The sequence below is a fragment of the Haplochromis burtoni genome, unplaced genomic scaffold (genome assembly GCF_018398535.1).
Source record: "Haplochromis burtoni strain Fernald_Lab_line unplaced genomic scaffold, NCSU_Asbu1 Contig_95, whole genome shotgun sequence".
NCBI lineage: Eukaryota > Metazoa > Chordata > Actinopteri > Cichliformes > Cichlidae > Haplochromis > Haplochromis burtoni.
The window spans coordinates 2,023,671-2,045,249 of record NW_024582456.1 but is presented as its reverse complement, the minus strand read 5'-3'; the positions used below and the strand labels follow the sequence as shown (position 1 = coordinate 2,045,249).

The 21,579-nt window shown below is 40.5% G+C and overlaps 1 protein-coding gene across 2 annotated transcripts; it reads right to left on the bottom strand.

Moving 5' to 3' along the window:
* Positions 1–1,257: 1,257 nt before the first annotated feature.
* anapc5 (anaphase promoting complex subunit 5) lies at positions 1,258–11,074 on the bottom strand. 2 transcript variants are annotated; one of them, XM_005927011.3, is made up of 17 exons: positions 10,319–11,074; positions 10,143–10,222; positions 9,254–9,363; positions 8,904–9,141; positions 8,746–8,812; positions 6,696–6,797; positions 6,403–6,593; positions 6,222–6,303; positions 6,035–6,127; positions 5,628–5,809; positions 5,245–5,380; positions 5,017–5,091; positions 2,672–2,793; positions 2,472–2,579; positions 2,086–2,233; positions 1,809–1,971; positions 1,258–1,701 (listed from the first exon to the last, which is right to left on the bottom strand). In XM_005927011.3, the coding sequence occupies exons 1-17, from the start codon at positions 10,514–10,516 to the stop codon at positions 1,478–1,480; spliced, it is 2,319 nt and encodes a 772-aa protein (XP_005927073.1). In that variant the 5' UTR covers positions 10,517–11,074; the 3' UTR covers positions 1,258–1,477. The 2 variants fall into 2 exon arrangements, with proteins under 2 accessions (XP_005927073.1, XP_005927074.1); XM_005927012.3 differs by having other exon boundaries at positions 1,258–1,698; positions 10,319–11,065.
* Positions 11,075–21,579: the final 10,505 nt, after the last annotated feature.

Genomic DNA, 21,579 nt, shown 5'->3' with positions numbered 1-21,579 from the left:
TAGATCAGTAAGAAGCAAAACCTGCGAACTTATTAGCCTTGTACAGAGTGGGGGGAGGGGTGCAGGGACTGCTTCTATTGCCGTTTTATATATAACAGCTACACAAACTATGAATAGATACATTTTATACAATACACTATTAACTTGTTTACTTTAATCAGTAGAACACACACAATGAACAAAGATTAAAGGCTTAGTGGATCGGTTAGACACTTATTTTTTCCCTGTGTGGCTTTTAAGGCAAAGGACTGAAAATAACTCAAAAGGAGAAATGGCATCATTTTCTTATAAACAAGTTTTTTTTAAGGTCTATTAGCGTTACTTTTGTGAAATTTACCTTTATTCTTGGAGACAGCTCCGCTCTGACTGGGTAAAAAAAGCATGCACTGAAATCCACATGCTACAAATCTCTATGATAACACAAACTGTCACTTTTTAAATTGAGGAACTGCTACATGAAGTCTACTCGGTGACACTTGCAATTATGCTAAACATGTAAATACATGTATTTTATGGCTCTGTGCCAATTACCACAGCACTGTGGTATTTGCATAGACAACAAGGCTGCCTTTACTAGAAATCTGTTTATCAACAGAAGTACAGGAAGACAAACACGCCACTTAAACTCATTCAACCGGAATTTTTGGGGTTCGAGCACAACGACTGAGAACCTTAGCGTAAGCATATTCCTCCTGCAGGTGTTTCCTGTGACTACTTTTGCCAGACCAAATGTAAATTAACCAAGATGAAGCCAATTATTTTCCTTAGGGAAGCACATGACACAATGAATGTATTACGCATCAGGCAGAACACATTAAATAATTTCCCCCAGGGATCAATAAAGTATTCTGTTTCTGATAAATCAACATAACTGCTGCAAACAATTCAGAAAAATGTGCCATTTATATACACAGTATCTGTGTTGATATGATTTCCTAATATGGCCTTTGGCTTCATCAGTATTCCTCCTGCAAAATCAGGATCATCCACACTAGTGAATGCATTAATCTCGTCGCCAACTCTGATATTACCCTCATTCATCAAAACGCAGCAGGTGCATCGGGACGCCACGTGTCGGCTTTTGATCTAAACTTTTGACTTTTCTTTCTTTTCTTTTTTTTAAACCTACACAGGTGCGTGACATGCATTTCTGTCAGACTAACTTGCTATGGTGGAAGGCATTAAAGCACATGTTATATTTAGGACCATCATTCAAATTCGCATATATCTGTAAGTAAACACACAATGGACAAGTTCTTCTTGTACTGGAAACTCATTTTAATTCATGGCTGCTGTCATGTTACATTTTTAGTTATCATCCTGTTACTCCGTGCAAAATGTTTCACAAACACCTCTCTTTCAACACAGCCACAAATGAAATGTTTTAGTCTAGAAAACAGGACAGAGCCTCGGCACCATCTAGTGGTGAGTTGCAGTGATTCAGTTCAGTTTTTGTTGATGGGGCAGTGGGAGCAGTTTAGAGCCGCATGGAGACCGGCGGTGCTGGCGATTGCAGCTCCTGGTCCAATAGCCGGAAGAGCATGGCACTTTTGTTGCTCTCCAAGATTTGTCCCAGAGAGCGGTGGAGTTGAGCCTGCAGATAGTGCACGTCCCGCAGCCGCTCCTTACAGTTCAGCTGGGAGAAATAGGCGGCGGCCTCGTTTAGTGTGTCGAGAGCTGAAGCTGCTAAACGCAAGTCTGCTGGGACATAAACAGCAGTATCCAAATGGAGATGAAAACCATGCAGCATTATGAGCAGAGGAACAATATATGTGGTGAGGTGGTGTGTCAGGGGAGCAAACTGTTACCTGCTTGCCCTTGTCTGTTTGGCTTGAACCCAGCCACTGCCATCTGACAGCGGGCTGCCAGCAGCATGGCACGACCTTTGTCCATGACTGCTCTGTGGGCCAGAATAGGCTCGATGGCTTCATGCAGCACATTCAGAGCTTGCTCAGGAACCCCCAACATCAGCTGCAGAAACGAGAGACAACAAATGCAATAAATAAACCATGTGGGGGATTTTTGCATAAACGCAAGCTGGTATTTGCACAGCTAAGTGAAGTCTCTTTTAATGCTGCAGCTGACCTGAGTGAAGGCCAGGTGAAGGATGGTTTCCGAGGCCAGTGACTGGAGGTGGTGCTGTCTAGCCAGAGCCAAGGCCTGCAGGAGGACAGGAAGAGCTGTGGAGAAGCCAGACGACTCCCAGTGGAGCTCAGCAGTCGACAGCATCACTCTGAAAGAGACATAAAATGACTTTGTGTGATCTCTGAAGCATAAAGGCCAAAATACATTTATGTTGGGATCTTTATATCTTACAGGAGAACAGTTAAGACTTGCAACTGTGATGTATAGTTTGAACTTAATTCCTTTTAAATAAGTTTGATTGGACAAATAAAAATAAATGATAGTAGAATAAGTGCATTTACTCAAATTAAATGGAGCCGTAACGGTATGAGAAAACCGGGTCCTACCTGATAACCATCTCTGTACACTTAGCCTTCTCACAGCGAGCCTGCAGCTGCTGTAAGATGTTGTATGCTTCAGTGCTGCGGTTGAGAGCCTTCAGAACTTGAGCTTTCCTGTCACAGAGCACACAGTTATTGTGCAGCTCAAATAAAAAGTGTATAGGGCAGCATATGTTATAAGAAGGCCTGCAGATTCACTTATTTACCTGTAAAGACCCTCTGTCTGATTTAACGCAGCAATAGCTGTGGCTAGAGGCTCTGCCAAGTGATATTTCCCTTCATTCATATGTCTCTCAAACTGGATTTTCAGATCACACAGCATCCAGAGCTGCATTTGGGACACAGAAAAGTAATTTCATTACAGTGAAATTATACCATGAATTACAGAATAAATGAACTCTGTAATGTTTGTTTTACTAATTCTACACAGCTCAAGAAAGATTAAGTAAAACACTTGATCATTAGACTACAATGATCAAGGGCAGGGATAGCTCAGTAGGTAGAGTGGTGGCCCCATGATCGGAAGGTCGGGGGTTCGACTCCACTGAACGGCTGCCCTGAGGTACCCCTGAGCAAGGTACCGTCCCTACACACTGCTCCCCGGGCGCTGCACTGGCGGCTGCCCACTGCTTCACTGGGTGAATGGGTTATATGCAGAGGAACTATTTCCCTATGGGGACTAACACGCACACTTTACACTTTACAACATATAGTTAAACTTTGGGGATCAATCTGTCCAGTTAGGAAGCACACACCTTTGTGAATTCATTTCACCTGCTTTGGTGCAAATGAAAGAGGACTAGAGAGGAAACAATAAGACAACCTCCAAAAAGTGAATGCTGGGCAAACACCAATGAATGGGAACTGGCAGGTCTGCTACTGGCACCCAGTTCTGTTCACAGATGAGAAGAGGTTCACAACGAGTAATGTGTCAGACATGGAAAAGTCTGAAACACTGTGGTAAATGTTTCGATGCCTACAACATAATCTGAGAAGATAACAGGATAACAGTAACAGACAAGTCAGTTCCTGTTTACTCCGGCGAATACCAACTGAGCTGCATCGTTCTGGGCTGTGAGCACAAAGGACGTCAGGCCCTCATGAAGTCCATTTGTGTCTGGTCAGAAACATGTGTGAAACATTGGTCCTGCTGCTGGGCTCATGCCTTTCTACCGCCCTGATCTACACTGCACTCCTAAACTCTGCAAATTGGGTTGTACCATCCTGGAGGAGCTAGACTACTTTTGCAACCTGAATGGACTGCGGGTATTGTGCCATGCTACTAACAGTGACAAGAAAAACAAAGCAAAACTATAGAGGGGAAAAAAAAAAATCCCACAAGAGGGAGAAAGAGAAAGCAATGGCCTGGGGCCACAACCGGCTAAACCATTCCCTTTTTGGGAATTCTTGCCTTTCCACTGCACCTGTTGCCACTTTCATTTTTACCAAAGCAGGTAAAGCGGGTTTGCACTGCTTTATTCTTCTTAACTGGACACACTGAAACCCCTGACGTATAAATAATTTTGTGTTATACTGATGATTATTAGGTGTTACTTTAATATTTTGGTAGTGTATTACATTTAAGTCAAAACAACGTGTACAATTATATCTACAGCATATTCTGTTTTCCACAGACAGACAGCAAACTGTTGTTACAGCAGGAGAACTACATCAGTAAACATGACCAGAGCTTATTTCCCAACTGTTTTAATTAACAATTCTGAAAGTGACACACATGGTAATTAGTTTGCTATTTGACACAAGGAAGCAAAATATAATTATCACAGGGAAAACAATCCTCCACATGAACTACTGTTAAAAATCAGAGTAACTACATCTGCCTCTCCGCTTTAGGCTAGACTCAAATTATTAATGCGGGTTGGTGAAGTTCATCCAACTTTAAATCTCATATTTAATGGTAAAGCTGAGAAGCTGAAAGAACATAATTATTTCCCTTTTTTGTTTCCAAAGCACAGACTACATAAAAAAGATGGAGGTAGTCACCATAACACCATCATAAACCAGACGTGACAAGTGACTTAGAAATCAAAGAACACTGCAGGCACCTAACACGAGGAAGCCCACCCTAAAGCATACTCAGCTTTATCACCCTCTCTTACACTAAAGGGGATAAACTGCAAGGAAATCTCATTATATTGAGAAAGACTTGAAACTGGCAAATGCATTCTATAAACAAACCATGATAGTGTTTAATGAAGTCACAGATCAAGTGAGCCAAAGAGATATTTTCCCCACAGATATAAATACAATCACCCCCCCCAGAAGTCGCCACCTCCTGTGGGCTCATTTGAAAGAATACAGGCATTTTTCTGCCCATGTCCACCTTTCACGTACAACCTTTTATGTACAAAGTAGCGAGTAAACTCTGTGATACGTGTCAGTTATTTTCGAGAATATAAAAATATCTAACAAGGCTTTGGAACAACTTTTTCTGGGTCTGAAAACTTAAAACTCTTATTTTTCGACTTTGTCCTCTTTGTAGTTACTGCACTGATACGCTGAGAAGCACAGTGTGTTTCAGAAAATGTACCTTGGCATGCTGTGTGTGAGGAGGAAACTGTTCTTTCAGATGCTGAATAATCTCTGAAACGACACCGTACAGGCCCTGCAACACAAGCAGAGGTAGATGGGATCGTGAGTTACGTTTTGAACTATAGCCAAGAACACGAAAGCAGACCTGGTCAATTTTTCTTTAATGTCTAAGATACGCAAGAGCAGGGCAGACAGCAGGCAGACTAGATGAAATCAAACGCGTTACCTGCTCAGCGTGTAGCTCGGCCAGGTGACAGAGGACCACAGCGAAGCCCTCTGTGTTGTTCTGCTGGACCCCGAAGTTAACTGGCTCAAGACTGCTCATGTTGAGAAGCAGCTGGGCCTGCTGCAGAGACATCGTGCTGCAGGAGACACAGGAGGCCACGTTAATTACTTACAAAAAAACCCACGTTTTTCTGCACTTGAAAAGTCGAACTTGTGTGGGAGATGTCTGGCTGTCCAAAATATTAATCCATGCGTACAACATCAGGCATTTCAGCCACTTCACTGATTTGATATGAATGGTTAAGAAGCTGCAGTGTTAGTATGCAGTCAAAAGTGAGCAGAAGTGGCAACTGTGTGTTACGGTGGCAGAGTGAAGAGCCTGACCTCTTTCCATACATCCTCCATATGGAAGTCGTCTGAGCCAGGCTGATCTCGATCAGCTCCGACAGACTGTGCTTCCAGTGAAGAATGTCTGTGTCCTTCAGGGCATCCATCAGCTTGTGTGCCGTTTTACCCTGTGTTGCCCCCTGCTGGACCAATGACTGAATGCCCAGAGATGCCAAATACTGTAAGTGGAGAGGATTAATACCATTTTAAAATCTAATAATAAGTCAATTTCAGTGAGCAAATATAATATTTTGCTGCTCGTATGTTATCCAATTATTTTCTGCATAGCATTCTCTGAGAAATTTACATGCTTATGAAAATTGGGCCAAAGAAATTTACAAATAATAAAGATCCAAATCACTTTAATAGAGGAATTCATATGTGACACCTCATGTTGCACTCACTGGCAGGCAGAAATGGGCAGCCATTTTTACTGAATCCTCGGTTAGCACAGTGCTGTCAGAACCCTTCATCTGTTCCAGTGTGTAGAGCCAACTCTGATGGAGGAGAGCGTGTTAGATTCAGACGTAATTAACAATCCATCATGGCACAACCACTGAAGTGAAGATAATGAAGTGGGAACTGTTGTACCAGACAGTGCTGCAAGCACACATGATCATTGGACTCCTGGGCAATCCGGATAGCCTCCTGTAGAGCCAGATCAGCCTGTTGACTAACAGGAGAGAAAAGGGAAAACATCTTTTTTTTAAATTCTTTTCTATGGAACTTGTCCACGTACTTGGACTCCTCCAACTCCTCCATTAGTACTCACTAATGGCCAAAGCGACAGTGCAAGCTTGCCAAGTTAAGAGCAGCGTAGCGGAGACTTCGACCATAGCCCTCGTCCCCATTGCTCTTTCCGTCATTTCCAGACAAGATGAGTCGATCAAAATAATGCAAGAGACTGTGGGCTGACAGGAAGATGTCCTGGACTCTCATGCTGTTCAAGTAGTTCAGATAATGCTGAGGAGTGAGAGAGAGAGAAAAGATAGCTAATGAAGGAGACACCAACCCGCTGACTGATCTGTTTATATAGTAAGGAAAAGTTAAGGAGATGAACTTTACCGCTTCAGCAAAGTCAGGATTAAACTTCAGCATGTTGTTGAGCTCTTCCTGCAGAGCAGCAGGCTTTAGAGCTTTATTCTCATCATTCTTGAGTAGGTATGCCTGCAGAAAGAAGTTTAAACATGGTGTCTGTAAATACTATAACTGAATTTTTAAAATGTATTTATTTCATTAAATTTGTTGATATGAAGACTCTAAAGCTGTATACACACTGGTAGCAGATTGCAGCGATGATGAGACCACAGAAAGTGAACGATGCTTGACGACTTAAAGTAATCGTGGTTGAAAAATATGCTGGTAACGTGAAGTGGGTGAGGCCCACAATAAACTCTTCTCACCTACCAGACGACTACCAATGACAGTGAAGAATACTGTTGACTGATATATGACCTGCTAGCAAATACATTACAGTTTTTCTCAAATGCTAAAACACATGTCACAAACGTTACCACCAGGTCCCCCAATGTCCAAACACAACACCCTTCTCTAAAGCTACATAAACACAACCACACCTTCCCACTGCAAAACTCAAACTCCCACACCAAGAGAGCAGCTCGAAGCTGTCAAAACTGTAAACACTATACACAGCATTACACACTACAGCAAAACAATTGAAAACACAATGCTCAATTTGTGAGAAGGTTCTTTGTTTCATAACTGCCAATGCATATTTTAGAAACTATACAGTAACAGATCGTCGTAGATCTCTGCAGAGGATTAGGCATTTAGATTTGTGAGTTTCATATTAGTATAAATCTATAGAAAATCCTGCATGTACGTACACTACTGTAACACAACTCAATGCAAAAACAGAATCTATTGCACACAACAGTAATCTTGAAAACATAAACAGGGTGTGAAGTTTTTTTATTTACGTTACTGTATTCACACCACAATCACTGTGCGGCATCATGTCGCTGAGCTGTTGCTCGCATCTCGTCCGTAATGATGGTGCGAGGTTGTCTTGCTCTCCCTCCTGGACCTTCTCCTCTCCCATGTTGGCCTTCTCCTCTTCCTCGTTGGTCGCTCCTCTTCCTCCTCTCATTTGAACTCCTCTTCCTCATTGGCCTGCTCCTCTTATTCCAGGGCCAGCTCTTCTCCCTCCTCTGCATCAAATTCCTCTTCCCCTGACTCTGCCTTCATCCATTGTGTTTGTTTGGAATCTTCAGCATACTGTGCACTCTGAACTTGCTTTTACATGTGGGTACAGCATTAGCAACAAGTGTCTTCAATTTTGAGTCATTGTGTGTAGTGAATGACGCCAGGTGTGTTCCCTGTGTTCAAAGATTGGTGACTGTGGCAAGCATTTTGCATCACATGGGCTTTCATTTGAGAATATGAGCAGAGTTGTTTTGCAACATGTGTTTTAGCAAGGAAAAATGTGTTTAGATTTATGAGTACAGAGGGTTGTGTTTTGTGAATTGTGTCTTCATGTGACATGTGTTTATGGTACTGGAATATGGTGGCTACATTTAGTAAATGTGTTTAGACTACTGGTCATTTGGGTTACAGGATTGGCTTTTGTGTTTTAACATTTGAGAAAAACTGTAAAGCGTCACCTATGCAACTGGAACTTGGACTGTGTGCAAGTAACCAGCAATCATGTTCAAGGAAATGTGCAAATAGCTTCCAGTATGTACACAGGTTTAGAGTCCCACCTTAAAGTGGACATGAAACACTGCATGTCTTAACTAATTTGCACCATGGAGCCCTGCTCTAAAAAACTATCATAGCTTTAACTTTGTTTTTAAGAGCATGCTTAGCGCCATCTAGTGCCAGTGCAGAACATGACATTACTGGCTTGGTTGATTGCTGCTAAGATATTTAGATTAGTTTATGCTAGCTACAAACATAAATCAGCAAATCAACACATCCGAGCATGACTAACAGGTGGATTTTCCTGTTTCAGCCAAACAAAAAGTAACTTTCAACAGTTATTTCTCAAATTTGGCTTCACAAACAGAGCTAAATCTAATGCAGTTTTTAGAGTAGGGCTTAATTTAGCGTTAATATATGTAGTGTTTCATGTCCACTTATAATCAACACTCACCTGTCTAGCAAGAAAGTACTCTGCTTGTTTTTGTGAGAGGGGACCTCTGCTTGGAGTATTGTCACTTCTGCAACACAAATTAGGAGGTGACGCCAATCAAAAACAACAATGGCAAAATATTTCAGGTCAGCTGAAACACTGGTGCATATTTCACTCACTGAAGCTCTGACTCGTGCAGTGGAGTGTCCAGCTCCTCCTTGTCCACTCTGTGACCTACAGTATCCTCAATGCTGGTCAGGTCCATCTCCGAGTCGTCTGCGACCAAGGCCGGCACCTGGCCGTCCATAGGCTTGGCATAGTGACTGTGGTAGTAGTGCTGCAGGGATTTGTACAGCTTGTAAACCTGACTGAAAGAAAGCTTGTTGTAGGCCAGAAGCATGTGTCGCATAAAAAGACCTGAAAGGGGGTGAAAATATTGTTTAATACAATACTTTTCAATTTTAACAATTCTCAAATCAGACTTCCACTGAGTTATAATCAGGACTGCAATAAGGTGCAAATTACTCACCTACTACACTGGTTTTGTAAGCTTCGGTATCAAAAGCTGTGAATGGAGTGGGAAGAGTAGAAAAGAAGTACTCCATGTCTTTCAGCTCTCCATCTGCCATTTCGTGGAGCCTTTAAAGGAGAAACAACACCGTGATTGACTACAACATCAACATTTAAACGTTATTGTTTTTTAATATTACACCAAGGGAAGTGAAATCTAAGGCCTAGGGACCAGAATTTTAATGGCAAAGACTCCAGTCCAGCCCAATGGATGGCTTTGGAAAATGTGAAAGAGGGCACAAATTTGGGACTTTTAACTGTATTTCTCTAAGTTTTATAGCTTTTCCTACTGATACAAAACCTCAGCAATGGCCTTTCATATTAAACCAAAAGTAATGATCTAACAGATAAAGAGAAAAAAATCCTGTTTATTTCATTATCCACTTTTGAATATTTTCTTTCTTTCTTTTGTATTTCCTACAATGAGCCACAATAAAAATAATTTTTTCTATGGCTTAACAAATCCTCTCTTTTGTATATTTACAAGACCATCTGGTCAATGAGCTACCAGGCCTTATTCTTCCACTTTACACATTTATTTCTTGCAATTAAAGCCAACAGAATTGTGCTTACAGATTTCTTTTAATTTAATAGAACATTCCTAAATCATGTTGAAAAATTGAGCGCTAAAATTGCTCTTCTTTCCTTATAGTGAGATATATCGGGGATAAAAATTCCGTTAAACTTCTTTACACTGCCCACTTAGATCAAAATTAGCTAATATATGGCCAACACTACAAATTAAGTTGGACACTGGCGTGTAGATTTTTCCATGTGAACTTAAAGCATCGTCTTTTTTCTTTCACAAATGGTAGAATGAAATCAAATGGGATAAAATCGATTTCTACCTCAGTTTGACAGCATATGCAGTCTGTGGACAACACTCCTCCACAGTCTTGAGGAACTGGCCGAGAGTCAGGTCTGGACCCTGGTAGATCACAGTGAGCCAAGGTAAACAATGCTTCAACAACAAGGTGGATAGGTTCAAGGGTAGTTTTAGTTTCCGACATTCATAAAAACCAACCTGCTGTAGAGGGAGGATGAGCTTGTTAAGTCGCCTTCTCTCTGGCAGTGTTATTTTGGAGGCAGTCATTTCATACAGCAACGCTAACACGGAGATTTTATACGGAGTCACCCAGTCTTTAATGCCAAACACGTTAGCATGGACGACCCCGTTCGTCATCATGGGATTAAAATACAAACTTTCATGCACACTCGCCATCTTCAAAGCGTTCACATCGATTCTGACATGCGCTCGGTCAGCATTTAACAGAGAGGAATTTTAACGACGGTCGGCAGCTGCACATCACAGCGGCGGTGACTAGCTAGTTAGCCAGCAACCGGGCGTACTGAGTTAATGTAACGCTAGCTAAGTCGTTTGAAAAGTAAAAAGACATCAGAGCCTATGCACGGCTAGCCTGCAGATGTTTTATCTTATGAGTAAATTTGGCGTATTTTAAACGTGTTAAAAATATTTTCCCTCTCTGCTTTCAAACCGCCCTCCTTCTGTCGCCTTAAAAATACGTCATAGAAACAGCATTTTTTTTACATAAAACTTTATTTTCATGTTTCAAGGAAGGCTATGGCGGAAGTGACAAAACGGGAAATAATGGCGTTAAAGGAACAACTCTGAGCACAGACAACAATACACATACGCGCATACGTGGTGCCGTTTGATCTTTGTAGCTATTCTCGTAATTGTAGCCTGAAGGACATCTTCGCTTTCACAGTCACCTGAAGGGATCATTATGGTAAATGGCCTGTATTTATATAGCGCTTTACTAGTCCCTAAGGACCCCAAAGCGCTTTACATATCCAGTCATCCACCCATTCACGCACACATTCACACACTGGTGATGTTAAGCTACATTGTAGCCACAGCCACCCTGGGGCGCACTGACAGAGACTCTACACTGCCCCCTGTGGTAACAATATGCATCTTTTTTCATATGTTATAGGTAGTTGTTTCTTGGTAGTTGAATTCGGATCCCCGGGGCTAAGAAAAACTTTTCAAAGTGAAATATGGAATATTATAGTATTTTAAATTTTAATAAGTCTTGGGAATTCTGCCAAAGGCGACAGGAGTGACTACACACAAAAACACAAAGAAGTCAAATTCAAATAGGGGAGGTGTGTGACATATACTGCTTTACTGTTAAAGAGGATACATTATGTCAGATACTTTCTCTGTACATTAAAAAAAACCCATTAAATTTAGTCACAGATTTCCAGTCTGACTATAGTACTGAACAAAAATGAGTCAGCCCTCATTTGTTTATATTTGGCTAGCAAGGAGCCAGAGCAAGGAATAATTCTTTAAAGCTTTTTCTTTGGACATTGGTTGGTTTTTCACTCATTTTCAGTTCAGTTCTGTGACCATTTTCAGAGGAATATGTGTTTGTTTTTCTATGTTTGTTTTGTTTGCTTGGTAAGCCACTAAACTATAAAGCATTCAAGCATAAAAATGGCATTTAAGTTAAGGGATGAACCTGTGTTGTGTCTACACTGGGGTGACGATATTTGAGTTCCAAAAAAGAGGACACTTGGCCCAGTCATGAAGAACTTTAATAATACTTATATTTAAACATATACACTCAACAAAAATATAAACGCAACACCTTTGTTACTGCTCCCATTCCCCATGGGATGGACATAGAGACCTAAAATTCATTCCAGATACACAATATAACCATCCCTCCCAAACAGTGGTCACAAATCAGTCCAAATGTGTGGTAGTGGGCACATCTGCCATATTGAGATAATCCATCCCACCTCACAGGTGTGCCACATCAGGATGCTGATCTGACATCATGAGTAGTGCACAGGTGTACCTCAGACTGCCCACAACAAAAGGCCACCCTGGAATGTGCAGTTTTTTTGCGCTATTGGGGGTCTGGGGACCCAGAACCGGTCAGTATCTGGTGTGACCACCATTTGCCTCATGCAGTGCAACACATCGTCGCATGGAGTCTATCAGATTGTCAATTGTGGCCTGTGGAATGTTGGTCCACTCCACTTCAATGGCTGTGCGAGGTTGTTGGATATTCGTGGGAACTGGTACACGCTGTCGTATACGCCGGTCAAGCACATCCCGAACATGCTCAATGGGTGACATGTCCGGTGAGTATGCTGGCCATGCAAGAACTGGGACATTCTCAGCTGCCATCTGCCCTGAACAATGTGAACCATGATTCATCCGTGAAGCGCACACCTCTCCAACGTGCCAGACGCCATCGGATGTGAGCATTTGCCCACACAAGTCTGTTACGGCGACGAGCTGGAGTCAGGTCAAGACCCCGATGAGGATGACGGGCATGCAGTTGAGTGTCCCTGAGACGGTTTCTGACAGTTTGTGCAGAAATTGTTTGGTTGTGCAAACCAATTGTTCCAGCAGCTGCACATTCCAGGGTGGCCTTTTGTTGTGGGCAGTCTGAGGTACACCTGTGCGCTACTCATGATGTCAGATCAGCATCCTGATGTGGCACACCTGTGAGGTGGGATGGATTATCTCAATATGGCAGATGTGCCCACTACCACACATTTGGACTGATTTGTGACCACTGTTTGGGAGGGATGGTTATATTGTGTATCTGGAATGAATTTTAGGTCTCTACGTCCATCCCATGGGGAATGGAAGCAAAAACAAAAGTGTTGCGTTTATATTTTTGTTCAGTGTATAATATATATAACACATATTTAAACAATGCCTTCTTTGTGCGGTTAATGAATGGTGAAATAAAAAATGTCATATAGGCTTTTATAAGTCAACAAGTGCATAAAAAGAGGACAGTTGGTTGCCCTAGTCTACACTTAACGGACATCTTAGTAAATAACAAATTTTAAATTGTATCTTTAAGCACTTTGTTGCTCGCAGCCTGTCGCAAAAACACATCATTGTTTCCATTTCTTTAGTTTATGAAAAATGCCAAAGTTTGCACAAAAGAGAATTTTTGCACCAACTAGGTGATTTCCAATGTTCTATTAGCTGAAAACTAGGCATATCTCAGCGTGCTTTGCAGTGTGTTCTTGTAAGTGGAGGAAAAAAGTGGCAGGCTTAAATACCTATACAACAGAAGAACAATATTTTAAAGTCATGTCCTTAAGAAATAGGAAAAAAATCCAGCAAAGACCCAACACAAGAACCAAGCTATACAAAAGCTGGACACACTGCAAGCACAGTAAAAAAGGTTTATATAGAAAAACACAGAATGACATGCTGTCAGTCATGGATTGGCCTCCCCAGAGACCAAAGCTCAACTAAAGCTATGTGAGATCGTCTTGACAGGGAACCGAACAGAAGGGCAGCCAACATTCAAAGAAGAGCTTTGAAAGTCCTTTAAGAAGCCTGGAGAACTATTCTTGAAGACTACTTAAAGAAATGGTAAGAAAGCTTTCCTTAGAGAGTCCAGACTGTGTTGAAGAATAAAGGTGATTCTGACTTTCAATCTTGTAAGAATTAAACTTTGTGTTTGCCTCGTAAACTGTATTTGTATTTACATGTTGCAAATAAATTGTATTTACCATTTTCCTTCCAAAATATAAAAACAATGAGGACTGTCTTTTACATAGTACTATATGTCAGATTTATAATTCTATGCATTTATGAAATAGGATGAAATCAGATAACACAGCTGTCCTGATATGTACGCAAAATGCAGCACAATTTGGTCCTGATTAGCTGAGAAGCAGCAGGTGGCACTTGTCAGCACATTTAACCATTTGGTGTTGGTGGTGGTACAATGTCATTATTTGCAGATAGTAGCATATGTGTATCTAAAATTCACTATAACTATTACAGCGCCTAATGTAAGCGGATTTAAAATGCAGCAGAGTAACCTGTTCTCAAATGATTACATTACATGTCTTATTTGGCAGATGGCTATGACAGTCCTGGGAACACTGGAGCAGGCTCTTGGCCCCAGAGCTGTGCTAAAGAGGGCTTTGTCTGTTTCTTCACACATCCTCCAGCAATATGTTGGTCATCTGGTGTTGGAGTGAACCTTAGCTCGAATATAATCAGTTTTTCAGCTAACTGGTGAGTGAAAGTTTAAAAAATGACTTTCCTGATTTTGTTACTGGGCCACGTTTACGTCAGTAAATCCCAAAGTGCCATTTAACTTTGCTGTTTTTAACATTATGCATCAAACTCTGGAGTTCTTACTGGCTATGAAAATCCTATTCTTTTACTAACTGCGTATTTTAGTCGAGAGATTTAAGCATTTATAATTTACATTGATCAGCAGTAAAAGAAATAGCATCTTTGTCACTGTCTAGCTAATGAAAGATTAATATGACAGGCAGCGCTGACTGAATGGAAGCTGTACAAATCCAGACCTGCAGCAGAAAGACTGCTGTTAAATCTGTTTTATTCATTTAATTTAGGGCAAAGGAAGCACATTTGGTAGAGCTGTGAACAGGCTGTGTGAGAAAAGAAAACTGGGAGGGAAAGAAGATTAACATGAATAATGAAAATACAAGAGAAAAAAAAGACACATCTATATATTGGGCTACCTCTTCCAGAAGAGGGCACTAATGGTCTACCAGTTTATGCAGACTGGTTCAAAAATTCTTTTCATCAGGAACTACAATGAGAAGGGGAGAAAGACAGAATGTGCCCCCTTTTTTTACACTCCACCCCCTCCCATGTCTCAGTGTCACGATCCCGTTGAGACGAAGTCAGTAGAAAGACAATAACACCTGTCAGAGTTTATATTATTGAAAAGCTTAAATAAATTGGTTCTGAATGCCTGTGTCAATACATGAGTCATTGTAAGCAAACCTCACCAACTGCATGACTGCACATTTTGTGGGATTTGATATTCAGGAAGAGCGCAAACAAACTTGTGTCGTGTCTTCTCTCTTCTGGGCTGGAGAATCCGCCATTAACTTTTGGGTTTTCTGAGCAATAGCTGAAAAATCTGTGAGGTATTGGAAAAGCTCATATTAAAAGAGCAATACAGTCAGAACAATTACCTGGAGCAAAACACACCTCCTGTCAGTGAGTATTATTGATCTGAATTCATGGTAGTTCATTTGAAAATTTATCTAGAAAGTTTGTTGTACTAACCTTAGGAAACCAACAGATCTAATTAAAACACCTTTTAAAGTGGCAAAACTTTCTTCATATGATAAATCTAAAGCTAAGTAGCCAGTTAGCGCAAATACAAAGAAAAACAAGTAAATAAAATTCTGTCTTCAAGACTCACAAATTAACCTACTCATCTCATTACTTTAGTACATGAAAAAAAAAAAAAAAGTAAATGCTTACAAATTTAGTTTTAGCGGTATCCATAGGCTTAGTTAGTATAAACAGGCTAAGCTAAGCTTTGCTAACTGGCTACTGTCTCTGCACACAACACACACACACACGAGTCATTTGACTAAAACTCAAGCCTTGAGAGAAAGTTTAATAAGGTAGAAATTTTATTCATTTTCAAGAACATCATGTTCTCTCATCAAGTGGCATACGCAGCTACATGTGCTGAGTACACATTACAGCAGAGCAACTGGTGTCTTCGCAGCCAGTTTCTTACTAGTTTGTGAGATATTACGATGTAAACAACACCAATCCAGAAAATTACAGGCATAACTCCTGAGCCAAGGTTTGGCTCACTGGTCCATATGCTTGGGATGCCTCACTAGAAAAATCAAAGATAACTAACCTTCAATTTCTTTTTCAAAATAGCCAAAATAGTCAAAGAATCCAAGATACCTGTGGAGTTAGTCCATTTTCGAGTCCATGGGTCATGAGAGTTGTAGTTTCCTTGTTAGGCCATTAAGCAGACACTAAGCACATGTTGCTTCAGATGTTTTCCAGGAATAAAATTCTAAGAATTTCCTGCAGTTCTTTTAGCTTTACAAAAAGGGTTTGGTTTTTTTTCTGACAGAGCTTCCTTTTTATTGCGACGAAATGATTCCTTCTCCCCAGCTTTAAAAACAGCTCTTACCTTTTCCATGTTGGGTACTGAACTTAAATGCTTGCATTAGGCTGGATTTATTCAGCCGGAGCACATTCAGCGTTGTTATAGAGTTCCTCAAATCTTTATGGCATGCTGACTACATTTAAAAGCCTTACATAACAGCAAGTGATTAAAATGTAGCAATACTAGACAGATTCAATTGAGGTGGAATCAACATGGCGTGGCTTTATTAACAAAAAAATCCTGGAACTCAGACAGATTACATTACACTTTTTCATTAGATTCTGGTTTATGTCACTAAACTGGTATGCAAATGTAATTTATAGAAGAATCTTGATGATCAGATAACTGTTCGTTTCATTTCATTGTATAAACCCTTATCAGAAGGGTGGGATGCTGGTGATTGCAGCTGTGTTTCTTCAGTCTGCTGTGAGAGTGGTATTAAGGTTTCACAGTAAACAATCTTCCCAGAATGTCAAACTATACCACCAAAATCTTTATTTAACCTCATGAAAGAAAGCCATTAATCGACAGCCCGCCGTCAGTATTATAGACAAGCTCGGCAGCATGCAAAGCTAATCTGATGAAAAACTTGATGTTAGCTCGCAAATACTATCAGACAAAAGATCTCTTTAATGTTACATGCAGCTATGCTCTGAGCCGTTTGTTGCCTTTATGTAGAAATTCTATGGCAGAAGCTACAGGGAGTGCAGAATTATTAGGCAAGTTGTATTTTTGAGGAATAATTTTATTATTGAACAACAACCATGTTCTCAATGAACCCAAAAAACTCATTAATATCAAAGCTGAATGTTTTTGGAAGTAGTTTTTAGTTTGTTTTTAGTTTTAGCTATTTTAGGGGGATATCTGTGTGTGCAGGTGACTATTACTGTGCATAATTATTAGGCAACTTAACAAAAAACAAATATATACCCATTTCAATTATTTATTTTTACCAGTGAAACCAATATAACATCTCCACATTCACAAATATACATTTCTGACATTCAAAAACAAAACAAAAACAAATCAGCGACCAATATAGCCACCTTTCTTTGCAAGGACACTCATCAAGACTCACTCTCATTTCATCAGTCCATAAAACCTTAGAAAAACCAGTCTTGAGATATTTCTTGGCCCAGTCTTGACGTTTCAGCTTGTGTGTCTTGTTCAGTGGTGGTCGTCTTTCAGCCTTTCTTACCTTGGCCATGTCTCTGAGTATTGCACACCTTGTGCTTTTGGGCACTCCAGTGATGTTGCAGCTCTGAAATATGGCCAAACTGGTGGCAAGTGGCATCTTGGCAGCTGCACGCTTGACTTTTCTCAGTTCATGGGCAGTTATTTTGCGCCTTGGTTTTTCCACACGCTTCTTGCGACCCTGTTGACTATTTTGAATGAAACGCTTGATTGTTCGATGATCACGCTTCAGAAGCTTTGCAATTTTGAGACTGCTGCATCCCTCTGCAAGATATCTCACTATTTTTGACTTTTCTGAGCCTGTCAAGTCCTTCTTTTGACCCATTTTGCCAAAGGAAAGGACGTTGCCTAATAATTATGCACACCTGATATAGGGTGTTGATGTCATTAGACCACACCCCTTCTCATTACAGAGATGCACATCACCTAATATGCTTAATTGGTAGTAGGCTTTCGAGCCTATACAGCTTGGAGTAAGACAACATGCATGAAGAGGATGATGTGGACAAAATACTCATTTGCCTAATAATTCTGCACTCCCTGTATAAAAAGTTGAGTATAAAGTTAGTTTATGCTATCTCTGTGGCTGAAAACATCATTTAAATCACTACAACACAGAGAAGGATGTTACTTTGGCTGTCATTTTTTCCCCCTCTTCATTAATGCAAGTCATTTCTGATGACATGTCATCTATAACAGAGCCACTGGACTGTATTCCATTTGCACATTCCATCCATTTATCCTCTATCATGCTAAAAAAAAGTCACCAAGACTGCCGTGCCCCACGGGCAATCTGGTGCTAGCTTTGAACATGGCCTTAATTAACATATTGAACTGCTCTGTTTTCAAAAGGTCATATCGTGTCTGCTCTTCACCATTCAAGGATTTTGCATAACATATTCTCACATGAAGTTGCTCGTTGTCTGTTTTTTTTTTTTTTTTTTTTTTTGTTTTTTTTTTTTTTTTTTTTTTTTTTTTGATGGCATGCTGTGGCTTTTCCTCCTTGTAAGAACCTGTGTAACCTCGAGCCTTACCAGGCTTTCATGCCATAACACCTTTAAATCACTTTGCTATCAAAACAAGCCGCTGCTTTTGTGCAATTGGTAAGCGTGTGGAATAGATTAGCAAGCTAAACTTATTGTGCCTTGTGTGAGAAATGACAGACCTCTGTGTACACTGACCCTGACTCAGCTTCCTGTTGCTTACTCAGTGTCTCTAAATGGATTAAGTTGTCAGTTGGACAGCCCATCTGAGATTTTTAATATCCAGCCTGAGGTATATCAAGCAATCGTCTGCCAAATGGCATCAGAGGGATTTACTTCGATTTTATTGCAAGTTTTTCCCTCTCCCTTTTCTCATCTAAGACGTGGTCATGCCCTCTATGATTTCTTGAGGGTATTTGACTTGTACATTAATAACACACTGAGGAGACTGAATAAAAATATATTCCACGAACACTCAGTGAATATTAGGTTTTATCACTTCTACTTATAGCATATGGGAAGCTCAGAAATTAAAACCATTGGTGTATCTATTACTTTCTTTCCTCATTTTTACACCTTTGCAGATTTCCTTTAGATTGTGTCATTTCCACACAAAAAAAACCTGATATGAATGAAAGAAAAAATATGGGAGAAACTTGATGGTTTAATGGATCTGGGAAGAGACACAAAACTTACCTGAATCTTATTGACCTACAGTGAGAGGGCACTCGGCTCACTGGACCGTAAGTGACACCCAGCTCTCCATGTATGCAATAACCACCTATTTCAGCCTCTTTGCAGGGATTTACTTTCTTTGAATGGACCTTGAGCGCTTCCTTGACTTCCTTTGTCCGTGGTACTAAAGTACTGTCCATAGTGCTGAAATATAGGCTTGAAAGGCAGAGTGAAGTCTGCAGCAGTGCATTTGGTCCTGTTTCATCACGTCAGGTATCCACAGGGAGAGACATGTCAGTTGTTTGTGTGTGTTTGTGGATTTCCTTCTCCGGAAAATGTGTTTGGTTTTCTGAGCCTGTTTTGTTTGTCCTCGTTTGTGTATCTGTGTGTGTGTGTGTGTGTGTGTGTGTGTGTGTGTGTGTGTGTGTGTGTGTGTGTGTGTGTGTGTGTGAGTGGGTGCTTTCATACCACGAAAATATCTTGTAACAGTTGCCACTGTTCGTGACTGAGCTATAAACTTAGATGGCTGACTGAAATCTACTGAAAGTTCAGACATTTTTAAGCAGGAAAAAAACCAACTAATTGCTTTGCATTGACCAGTTAGTTGTGAATCAAGATTAAACATCCACACATCGTTAAACCCTATTTGATCAGGACAGCGGGATTCTGAGTATTGGCTTTTGAAGCATAAATATATAAACCTATTTACAGCTGGGATGCTCTCATTTTTACAGGGATTCTGTTGTGGTTTACTTAGAAGACTCAGTTGGATGAGCTGGAGAAAAGTTCAAAAAACGATTTCAGTGAAGATCTGCATGATTACACAACAGGTAAGTATTTGCAGTTAGTTCATGTATTCAGTTTAGGGAATGTTAAATTCAAAAATTCCAATAAAGTGAAGTCAAGATTTCTTCAAATCCACCTTCCTGTATGTTTGAATGCGACTTCCACAGGCTTGAGCACAAGTGAGCTTTCTTTAGCAAGCTGACACACTGAGAGGGAATTTGCATCAAATGAGGACAGGGGAGGTAAGTAGGCAGGTAAGGTTAGCAGACGTGCTGCAAACCATTTATGAGCTAAGAGGCTTGTGCAATACTACTGCACTGTGTAGTTCAACAGTCTAGCAATGAGTGGAGAGGAGAGCGAGGTTTAAATACTGCAGGTGAATGACAAATGAGACACAGGTGCGGCAGCAGGCATACTGGACAGCTACGCCCACTTCTGGGAGCGCAGTCAACCACACTCATGATAGAGAGAGGAAAATTGAGCAAGTAGAGGAGAGAAACAGAGATAGTGGATTCACACTGGAAAGGACACGGGGGACTATGACAGATGCCTGATGACATGTTGTCATTTTGTTTGTCACTGGTGTTCGCTAAATCTTTATAAATTCTATCAGTTTCTCACAGTTACCTTGAAAGAACAAAAAAGTGATTTTTGGCTCCTCCTTTATTCACATGGGGTTGCCACAGCAGGTAGCTCTGCATGTCTGATTTGGCAGATTTTTACACAGGGTGACACCCCAAAGGGATTTGTGTCTCCTAGTATCGAACTGGGGATGTTTCACTTGTTAGGCAAACGTGTAAACCACAGCATATGCAATTTGGCACCGATTATACTGGAAAAATGACAATTGATGAGGTTTTTCCTGTTTTCAACGCAATACTAGAAACTCTAATTGACAAAAATATAACACAAGGAATATGAACTGGAAATACTGTCTTTTCACATAGCATAAAATATACTAATTAAAGTTCTGTAAGTGCAAAACAAAAATAAATGAAAAGGAAATCTCACCCAGAGACACACTCCGGGGCCTGATCAACCCTGGCAGGGCCTCCTTGGTTGAGGGTGTCTAGTGATAATGGCCGAAACACCCGATGAATCCAAGGTCCACTACTGACGATGTGTCCCAAATTTTAATATGATAATCTAGATCAGATCTCTAATCCCTAAACCTGACCAAGGAAGGAAAAAAATGGCGCATTAGCTTGGGGAAAAGACCGAAAGTCTGGGCTGCCTTTCCTCATTACAGCCATCCCTCAAGACTTTCTAAATTTGAAGCAATGGTCTAAGGAGCTTGGAAAGAAAAGCGTCTGGACTTCTTTAAGTAGCTCAAAGACCAGGCTCCTTAGACTACGATGACCTGGATGACTGAGAACCTTCACAGACATTTGAAGCAATGCATTATCAGGGATTGTAACATCTAGTTCTTGGCAGAATCACGTAGTTAGTTTATAACAAAGGTAGAACAGACACAGCAAAGGTAAACAAGACCAAGAGGGTATTAATGATAAACATGAGCATATTATGGTAAATCATAATACATCAGGTAGGGTAAATAAATAGACATTTAAAATAGCCTTTTAACGACTTTCTATAAATTTACAGCCTATATCATTTGTTTTACTTTCTTTCACCATTTACCATTTAAGAAGTTACAAAGAAAGAAAAGTTTATCAAGGACGAGTTAAAAAGTGTGGTAGCTGGTTGATATGTAGTATGTAGAA